The 10,684-nt window shown below is 40.0% G+C and overlaps 1 protein-coding gene across 1 annotated transcript in view; it reads left to right on the forward strand.

Annotated features, from left to right (window-relative positions):
• Positions 1-8,728, forward strand: part of TNFSF11 (TNF superfamily member 11) — a 30,960-nt gene extending 22,232 nt beyond the window's left edge. The window contains exons 4-6 of the mRNA XM_012805469.1: positions 1,435-1,480; positions 1,560-1,658; positions 8,037-8,728. Of these exons, the coding sequence (XP_012660923.1) occupies positions 1,435-1,480; positions 1,560-1,658; positions 8,037-8,458 (567 nt within the window). The 3' untranslated portion in view covers positions 8,459-8,728. The remainder of the gene's footprint in view (positions 1-1,434; positions 1,481-1,559; positions 1,659-8,036) is intronic.
• The last annotated feature ends 1,956 nt before the right edge of the window (positions 8,729-10,684 follow it).

Below are 10,684 nucleotides of genomic sequence, written 5' to 3' on the forward strand. Positions count from 1 at the left end.
AGAAGCTTCTCTGAAGTTGATAGGTGCATGGCCCACAGACACATGAAAAAATGCTCATCATCTTTAATCATCAGAAAAATGCAAATCAAAACCACTTTGAGATATTATCTAACTCCCGTAAGAGTGGCTCACATAACAAAATCCCAAAACTACAGATGTTGGTGTGGATGTAGAAAAAAGGGAACACTTCTGCACTGCTGGTGGGAGTGCAAGCTAATACATCCCTTTTGGAAAGAAGTTTGGAAAATACTCAGGGATCTAAAAGTAGACCTGCCATTTGATCCTGCAATTCCTCTATTAGGTGTATATCCAAAAGACCAAAAATTACTTTATAACAAAGATATTTGCACCAGATTGTTCGTTGCAGCTCAATTCATAATAGCCAAGTCATGGAAGAAGCCCAAGTGCCCATTGACCCATGAATGGATTAACAAATTGTGGTATATGTATACCATGGAATATTATGCAGCCTTCAAAAAGATGGAGACTTTACCTCTTTTATGTTTACATGGATGGAGCTGGAACATGTCCTACTTAGTAAAGTATCTTAAGAATGGAAGAAAAAATATCCACTGTACTCAGTACTATTATGAAGCCAATACAATCTCTCACACTTTCATATGAAGAATAGATCACAACTATGGCCCAGGATGAAGGAGGGAGGAGGGGGGATGGGAGGGGAACGGGAAGGTTAGATCCAGGGAGAGTGAATGGTGAGATCACACCTGTGGTGCATAATGCAAGGGTACAGGTCAGATCCTTTATTCTGAGGGCTTGAACTGAGATATGCAATTACCTACGCTCTTTATGTTCTCAAGTTCGTTCTTTCTTCTGGCTTGTGCCTCTAAACCTCTATTTGTGGCAACATTTTAAGATAACTTTTTGTATTTCAAAGGCTTTTAGACTTCCATATCATACTTTAGATGCCCTATGACTTTAAAATTAAAAAAGAAAAACTCCTGGGGGGAGGCATCATTCTTGCCTGTGAGCTGAGTTTCGGCATTATAATAGGAATTCACTAATGAAATAGAGATAAAAAGGGCCTCCCACAAGATTTAATAGGGTCATATATTTTGTGTAATTGTTATTTTCCAAGTTAACTTCATCTCCATTTGTGTACCTGCTACCAATTCTTAATGATGTCTAATTATTCCACGTTTTATAATTATATTGTTGTTAATTCCCTTTTATTGTCCAAAGTATTTTGTTTGATGGCATGTGTGCTCTGATTTTTAAGCACATCAGTATCCAATTCTCTGAGATGAACTTCCCTTCACAGCTACCTAGAACATCGAGGAATTTCACTGTCTGTGCACTTATGGGATCTTTGGAAGGAAAAAAGGGTTAATTTATTGTGTCCCTGACAGTCTTGAATTCTCATTACTTTATGGAAAGAATGACTATGTGAAAATGATTCCTTTTCCTCTCTTTCAGGAGTTACAACATATTGTGGGATCCCAACATATCAGAGCAGAGAAAGGTAAGCATGGGTCCATAGTAATATTTGAAATCCGGTGGATCAGTACTCTTTAAGCTTATATGGATTCTCTCCCCTTCAGCTATGGTGGACAGTACGTGGTTAGATGTGACGAGGAGGGGCAAGCCTGAAACTCAGCCTTTTGCACATCTCACCATTAATGCCACTGATATCCCATCAGGTAAGTGCCATTTGCATCCATCTTGAAAAATACCTTATGAGTCATCTATCATTTACATACCCAAATGTACTTTTGGCCTATTGTCAAACGTTTGAAAGCCCTTACTTCTAGTTTCATTATCTTATTATTACTTTTTGTAAGAGACAGGGCCTTGCTTATTGCTCAGGCTGGTCTCAAACTCCTGGCCTCAAGCAATCTTCTTGCTTCAGCCTCCCAAAGCGCTGGGATCACAGGTGTGAGGCATCATGCCCAGGCCTGAGAGCCCATACTGCTAAACCAAAAGAAAGGTTATTAGCCCTCAGTTGGTGATCCACATCCTGAGAACAGTGATTCTCAAAAATACCAGAGCGGACATCACCACTCCATTCACGTTCAAATCATCAGAAATGGTGTTTGTTTTAAATGAGTATCAGTTAAGAGCTCGAAACTTGGACAGACAATATCTTGTCATGCTCATATGTGTTTCTCCAAGCTGAAATTGACACAGCTTGAAGGTGAGTGAATTCATCAGGTAGTCACATACCCAGCCATCTTCTGCAGAGTTCCAGGTAAGGGACCTTTCAGAGATCTCCCTTTAAGAGACAGTAGGCTTCTAGAAAATCAGTCCTCTTTTCCTCCTTCAGGTGTTCTCATTTTCTCCAGGTAATGGCTTAGTTCAATGAACTCGAGACTGATTATCTTTTGAAATGAAGAAACCCAAGGCTCTGTGCCTACAGCTACCTTAGTGTACCAGCCATCCCATCATATAACCCCCATGACTTCCCTCACCTTGCATCAGTAGGGACCAAAAAGATTACAAAGAACATTGTGAGAGAATGATAATCGAACGTGGTCATTATTATTACTATGCCACTTGTCGAGCACCTACTAAGCATCAGACACTTTTCTCTGTATTCGTTATCACTAATCCTTATTACCACCCTGCAAAGTAGCGGGTATCATTCAGACTTTGCAGAGAGGGAGATTAAATGATAGGTAGTTTGTCATTTGTTCAAGGTCACAGTGCTGGTAGGATTAGAGGTTGAATTCCACCCTGGTTGGTTCCCAAGTGCATGCTTTTTATGGTCTCCATTATCTTATAAACAGGCCACCGGATACTTGCGGTCAGTTATGTTTGCCAAAGGGATCTAAATTCAAAGCTCTCACATTGCTGTTTTCCTGTAAAAAGTAAATTAGTCTCATACCTAATAAGGGGGGCTCCAAAATCAGCCTTCTTGGGTTTGAGGTCCCACTGTACTCCTCACAGTCTCTGTGACTTTGTACAAATTACTGGAGTTATTTATGCCTTAGCTACATTGTATCTAAATGTAGTAGCTATCTACCGCACAGTGTAACTAAGATTAAGTCAGACAACGTACTCACATTCTCCAATGGAAAATACTAAGCACCCAGTGAATGTGCTTTCTGTTTATTGTTTGAGTATAATTAATAGTTATACATATTTCACTTTTTTCTACAAGTAATTTAAGGAAAGTTTTTCTTGAACTTAGAAAAGTCCAAGTCATAATAAATGATTCTGAAGCCTTTCTTGTAGCATGGGCTGTGGAGGGATATTTCCTGAATGAAGGCACAGAAAATGAGAAACCATCCTCCTTGGAGGATTTTCCGAACAACCATCCCGTCTCAGATACCTGCTTTATGAACAAATTTTCTCTCTTTGTGTCTATGCGTGCTTTTACACTAATTTTGTCTGAGTGGAAAACCATTTTGCATGTTAGCAAAGGCAATCAAATTAATACTGATGCATCTCTATTAATTTCTCTGAGTGGTAAACTATTTTGCATGTTAGCGAAGGCAATCCCGTTAATACTGCTGCATCAGCTGTGTCTGTTATGAAGGTACCAGCATACATTTATCTTTTCAGCTCGCTTTAAATAGCATATGATAAATATTGCATTAGCCTGTGTGCCAAAGTCTGTTTGGCAATAGCAAGCATGTTTTAGTTATAAAACTCTCTCTGCAGGCACCTAGCATCGAATCATTGCCAGAAAAACAAGGCAAACTCCTGGTTATTTTCTGACAGTTATTGAGTTTGTGTCTGAGTGAAATGAGTTAGAGTATGCTTCTGTTTAAGAAAATAGAATTTGCTGCTCTGGCTGAGACAGCACCCCCTGGGACCATTTACCGCCCAGTTTTGGCCGGTCCTGGATATTTCAAAGTCAGTTGGCTTTAATTTTGTGTATTCATTTTGGAGCTTTGTTTAGTACTCATTTACATGGACGAAATCAGAATCTGCTTCATGTGTACTGTTACTTTGTGACTTTTCATGCTTAGTGGGGTCCCGTAACTCTGAGGGATGCCTTGCCTTTGAACCACTGGGTTAGTGCTGGAGCCTTGTCTTCAAGCTCTGACATTCTGGCTTCTCTATGGTTTAATTTGCTGTTGAAACTGTCTACTGAATTTTGAAGTTCCCCGAGTGCCTCCTGTTCTTTAAGCTTTGTTATATTCCTTCTAATTTTGTCCAGATCCATGGAGACTTTGTCATTAATTTTGTCAATTTCTCGAGACATGTTTTTAGATTTCCTTTTGCTGGTTTTCTACTTTCTCTTCAATTCCCGTCATCATTTTTGCCATCCATAATGTGAATTGCATTTCTGCCATGCCCAGAATTTCTTCAAAGCTGGAATCTTCTGTGGTAGCTACACTCCGATCCCTTGGGGGAGTTGTTCTGTTCTGATTCTTCATGTTGCCAGACATTTTGATTTTTTTCCTTTTTTGCTGGTTTCTCCTCCTGTGTAGTTTCTTCTTCTTTATTGCCTTTCTGTACTTTCTTCTCTCTCTTTCTCCTTCCCTTATTCTTCTTTGACTCTAGCTTTGAGGTTAAAAGGGCCCTGAGGGTCCTCTGGTAAGACGGATCTCTTCCTCAGGGCCCGAACAATCCACTCTTCCATTCATGTTTTACTGGTCTGTTGGCTTCCTCTTGGGCTCAGCCGGGGCTCTGCACAGGTGACAGTGAATCAATCTGTGTAATGGGCCCAAAGCAGAGTGCTTGCCTTGTGCCTATTCAAAGCTTCTTGAATATGATACATTTGGAAGTATTTTATGAGGTCAGAACAGATGGCTTTCTTTAGGGGGACGCTTAGGCTAAATACAGAGGATGCCAAGGAAATGTTATACATTTTGAGAAAGGAGAACATTGTACTGAAATTATAGTACTGAGTATATCCTGATAATGTTCGTCATCTTATATATTGTATCCTTTATCTCTGATAATTGTAGAAGTCAAATGTGACTTGAATACTACAATTTTAATACAGATTTTTCCTTTCTTAAAATTTGTTTACATTTTTTTGGCACCCTCTGCTACTTGCAGAGGCCCCTTCTCCGGACCCTAGGCTAGGGTTGGGGGGACTGGGGAGCTTGGGCTCAGAGGTCATCAGCATGTCTTACTAGGGGTAGAGACCCAGGTTGCTATGCGAGGCCCTCCAGCCTGGTCATAGCCTATTTTTCTTATCTTTTCTCCCAGAATTGTCTGTTTATGAGGCCTCTACTCACCCTCTTTGGCTTCAGGTTCCTTCTCCTGTATGTGCGCATGTGCTCTATTCTTCGTTCAGTTTTCCTCACTGACCAGACTCTTTCTTTTCTCAGCCCACCCAAGTTTGACCCAAGCCCATGCTGCCCTCTGGCCCCACTGGCTCTGCAATGAGCTGAGCTCTCCCGACTGCCATGGATTTCTTCAGCTTTCACTCAGCAACTGCGTGTAACTGAACATCAACCATGTGCTATGCAACATGTAGAAGTGAACAAATCATAGTTTCTGTGCCCATTCCTTATTTTCTTTGCTACTGGCAGGACATGCCATGAGGGTACACATGCTTGACATAATTCTTAATTATGGGCAGAGTTAATACCCATAGAAAGTGCCACATCAGTGTTGCATGACTGACAGAATGAATCAGTGAATGCATGGGTGAATTAATGGATAAAGATAAAGAGATATTTGGTAGGAAATGAAGACACTTCTTTCCAGTTGACTTACCGAATAATGGGAGTGGTATTTGGTCAAGGTTCCTGTCTTTTCCTTTCTCTATGTCATTTTCTTTTTCTGCCTTCCCAGACCCTATCATGCTTTAATACTAGCTGATCTGTCCCACTGAGAGAGTAGACGTCATCTAAGTCAGTCAGTTTCTCTCTGTTCAATGATAACAATAAGATGAATAATTGATGGAGGAAAGGGTTGGCGACAGGAGTAGGGAAAGAAGGAGGGCAGTATGGGATAAGTTGATATGAGAAATATCCTGAACTTTGTTGGTTTTGTCAAGAATTAGGTGGCTGTTTACCCCCTTAGAGGAATTTCTTTACTAGTGTTCATGAGGAAGTGGTGAATAGAGTCTTGTAGTTTCATGTTGACTCAGTTGGAACCTAAGGATGGTATTTACATTTGGGATGCTTTAGTCTGGGATGACCCGAAGATCTCCAGTGAAAATAAAGGATGCTTACTGTGCTGGCCCGGGAGGCAGTAGTGCCTTTTGTGGCCCTGATGTGGGTAGCTTGTGGAATTCAGTAAGTATCCTGTCCCAGGACAGAGAGATGGGAGTCATTGAATTCTTGGCCTTCTAATGATGGATTGTCCCACTGCAGCATGGCCCCTGCTGCATTATTTTTTCTTCAAAGTGGTTCAAAGAACCGCCTGTTTGGTTCTTGAAACAGCCTGGTTTTAGGGTTCCCAGATCACATCCCAGGCTGCTGGTGGTCCTCAAGAGATACTAAGAGATTCTTCACCTATGGATCTCTAGAGAGATGTAGATGTTCAAGGTTTCCCAGGACTTGGGCTAGGCAGGGAGGGTAGCCAGTATGTCTTATTCTAGGAGTAGTTCTGATGTCCTAAGGATTCACTCCAACCAGAGAGAGTTGTTAGTTCCGATGGATCCTTGGAATCCACTACAAGTCTAAGTCTCTGGGCTAGTTTCTGTCCCCCAGCATCTCAAGACCTGACCTAAGTTGTGGGCAGGCATTACAGACATTACATGCAGCAGAGAACTTCTCTATGGCTGCAAAAATGAAGCCCACCCCCAGCCTCAGATCACCTCTGTTTTGTCTTGTTGATTCCAAACAAGTGACAATCTTAGCATAAGTATTTCTGCAGGAAAAAATGGTTTTGGAATTTCCATAGTATTACAACCTGCCCCCTCCCCCATTACTTACTATCTTTTCTAGTTGAATAATAAATAGCCGTCCACATAAATACAAATGTTTGATTAGTTGGGTTTATCATAGAGGTATTGGCAATTTTTAAAGACCCAGTAAAATGCACTAAGGACCTGAAATATGAAAAGCATGGAGCACATTGCTGATTTAAAATGTTCTTTAGAAATGTATACTGTTAGATTCTTCTTAGTAAATTATCACAAGAAAGAAAATGTAAGTATACAAGGTACTCAGTAATAATATGAATCTAGTAGATGATCTAATACATGGCCCACATAAGAGAAAAACTCCATTCAACTCAAGTTGGGGGAGGGGAAGGAGGGAGAGGGGAGAGAAGGGCAGAGGGGGGAGGGGTGTGCTCCCACTGAATGGGCACAATGTAAGGGCATATGACACATCTTTTGGGTAGGGGACACAACTACAAGAGAGATTCTACCTGACAAATTCAAACACTGTAACCTAGTTGTTTGTACCCTCACATTAATCTGGAATAAAGAGGAAAAAAAGGAAAAGAATACAAACAAGGAAAAGAATGTTTACTGTTCCAGAAACAGTAGCAGGAGGATCAGTTGTTACCTCATTTCTGGTGTGAGAAAAGACCCAAAGAGAAATGGCCAAAAAGGATCATTTCAGGCATGAGAATGGGCCAAAGGTCAAGGGCAGTGGGTGTTTACAGTACTTTGGTCATAAAGGAGTGTTTGAAGTTAAGCTGGGGAGTGTAATGCCAAGGAATATTTTCTTTTTGAGCTTCTATGGGGGTAGCTATTCTCTTCCTTCAATCTGGAATGACCTTTCTGCTTTGTGTGGTTGAATTCTATTCCTCCTTTTAAGTTCTCAGGTTCAATAGGAACTCTACAAAGCCATTCTTGATTTCTTCCTCCTTTGAATTCTTATAGCAATTACCTGCACCTTTTCTGTTAGTGCTCAGGCCTCCCTTCTTATCTGACACACACGTCATATCATACTTATGCCCAGTGCACTAGAGGATTCCTGGGGGGAGGGGGGCAGAAAAAAATGAGTTTTTGTCTTTGAACCCATTGATGTGCCTAAAACAGAGCACTAAATACATCTGAGTGTATTTCCATGTTTTTAGAAAAGAAATTCCAAGAAGTTACTCACCCACTGGAACACTGACTATCAATGTATTTTTCTCTCTACCTTCATGGAATGACAAGGATTTCCTTTTCAGTTAAGGAGTGGATTTTAATGACGTGCCTGTCTTCTCCATAGGTTCCCATAAAGTGAGTCTGTCTTCATGGTACCATGACCGAGGTTGGGCAAAAATCTCCAACATGACGTTTAGCAATGGAAAACTCATAGTTAACCAAGACGGCTTTTATTACCTGTATGCCAACATTTGCTTTCGACATCATGAGACTTCAGGAGACCTAGCTAAAGAGTATCTTCAGCTGATGGTGTATGTCACGAAAACCAGCATCAAAATCCCAAGTTCTCATACCCTCATGAAAGGAGGAAGCACCAAATATTGGTCAGGAAATTCAGAATTCCACTTTTATTCCATAAATGTCGGAGGATTTTTTAAGCTACGATCTGGTGAGGAAATAAGCATTGAGGTATCCAACCCATCCCTACTGGACCCAGATCAAGATGCAACATACTTTGGGGCTTTTAAAGTTCGTGATATAGATTGAGCCCCATTTTGTGGAGCATTATCATATATTTCTGTTTGGAGACTTTTTTTTCCTTTAAAAAAAAAAAAAGGCTGAGAAAGATGTATATAGGTGTATAGGTGTGTGAGACTACTAAGAGGCATGGTCCACAATGGTACAAGACTCATTATCCATGCTTTTGCCCTGCAGAGAGTATGCAAACCTACACCCAATGGGAGATATTTGACTCATGTCATGCTACACAATGGTTTTCAAATTTTGTAATGAATTCCTAGAATTAAACCAGATTGGGGGCAACCAATTGGTTGGCTCTATGAAAAACTGCAGTTGGGTTATGGAGGGATTAATTCTCTGGGTCTAGCCCCTGGTTGAATGCCACTATACTTGAGTGGAGAGGGTAGGTGTCATCTGTCGCAGACGAGGGATCCTCTGAAGGGGTAAGTTCTTTTGAATTGTTACATCATGCTGGAACCTGCAAAGAAATATGTTTTCTAATGAGGAGAGAAAATGTATGTATTTTTATATAATTTCTAAAGTTATATTTCAGATGTAATGTTTTCTGTGCGAAGTATTGTAAATTATATTTGTGCTATAGTATTTGATCCCAAATATTTAAAAATGTCTCGCTGTTGACATATTTAATGTTTTAAATGTACAGACCTATTTAACTGGTGCACTTTGTAAATCCCCTGGGGAAAACTTGCAGCTACAAGGAAAAAAAATATGTTGTTTCCTAATATCCAATGCAGGATATTTCTTCATTCTTTTTAACTTAAGATTTTTTTTCAGACTTGTCAAGCCTGTGCAAAAAAAAAAAAAAGAAAAATTGAAAGGGATGCCTTGAATAATAAACAGGATGTTGGCCACCAGGTGCCTTTCAAATTTAGAAGCTAATTGACTTTAGAAAGCTGACATTGCCAAAAAGGATACATAATGGGCTACTGAAATCTGTCAAGAGTATTTATATAATTATTGAACAGGTGTTTTTTCTACAAGTGCTGCAAATTGTAAATTTTCTTTAAATGGGAAAGTTATTAGTGGTTTATCAGCAAAAACATTCAATTTTTAATTTAGCAGAACTTATTTTATACTGTATAATACAAACATTGCCTTTGAATGTTATTTTTTTTTTTGTACAAGAATAAATTTATATGAAAACCTGCCCTGAGATTTTGTCCTTTTATGTCTGTCTTGCTCTGTGATCCTGCTCTTTCCCATATGGTAATGTGGCAGCCAGCTCTTTCCAAAGGTGACGGGAAGAAATGCAGATTTAATTAAAAATTAGGAACAGATTCAATTAAATTAATGAACCTAGGAATTTAAAAAAATAATTTGCTAGGGATTTGTATGCAAGAAAGTAGCCAGATAGAACACAGAGGCTTCTTCACTCAAAGAAGAAAAATTTATATTGTGTTGATATCGTGAGAAAAATAATGTTTCTTTATATAATTTTGTAATGTCCTAAAGGACAAATGTTTGACCTGGAGGCACATCTGGCTGTATGATACTTCACCCCAGTGAGGAAAGACTAACGGTGGCTTGGAGTCTTGTCTTCATGGGAATTTGTGTGGGGGCGCTGTGTCTCCCAGGTGGGCTTCTCGCCTGAGAAAGATATAAGTAAACAGGAAACTTGAGAAGACACCGTAAACCATAATTTAAAGCACTTGCCACTTGTAGGTAAATGTTTCTAGATGGTGGTAACAGGATATAAAGGGAGAAGAAAGAACAGATGTTACCATGAAGAAACTATGAAGTTTGAACAACAGAGCTATGATGGTGAAACTCAGTCAATGACCAGTATACATATTTTAAAACTCTCAGTAAGTCTGATTGGTGTGAACTATGACTTCAGTGTTGCATGTCCCAGTTGCTGAGCCTTGGTTTAAGGACACATTGTTTTTGATAAGCAAGTAGAGAGTTTCTCCACTCTCCATTGACACAAAATCTTATTCTTTAGGGGGCATGATTAGCTCCCCTGGCTCTTATAATGATTCGGTCATTTCCAAAAGTGGAAAACATTTATCCGTTTGCTTGTTTATTCATCATTTGTTGACACCAACTTGGTGCCAGGCAGTCTGAGCACTGCCTCGAGGAGCTTCTGTTCTAGTGTGGAGGCTACTTAGTCATGTGCGGAGCACGCTTGACCACAGAGAGGAGCCTGTCAACCCCATCTTGGGAGTCACAGGTGGTCTGAAAATGAAATCAGGCTGGGTAGGAAATGGGGCAAAAAGCTCCAGAAGTAGATAA

This window comes from Otolemur garnettii, unplaced genomic scaffold (genome assembly GCF_000181295.1).
Source record: "Otolemur garnettii isolate 467f Iridium unplaced genomic scaffold, OtoGar3 scaffold00043, whole genome shotgun sequence".
Classification (NCBI taxonomy): domain Eukaryota; kingdom Metazoa; phylum Chordata; class Mammalia; order Primates; family Galagidae; genus Otolemur; species Otolemur garnettii.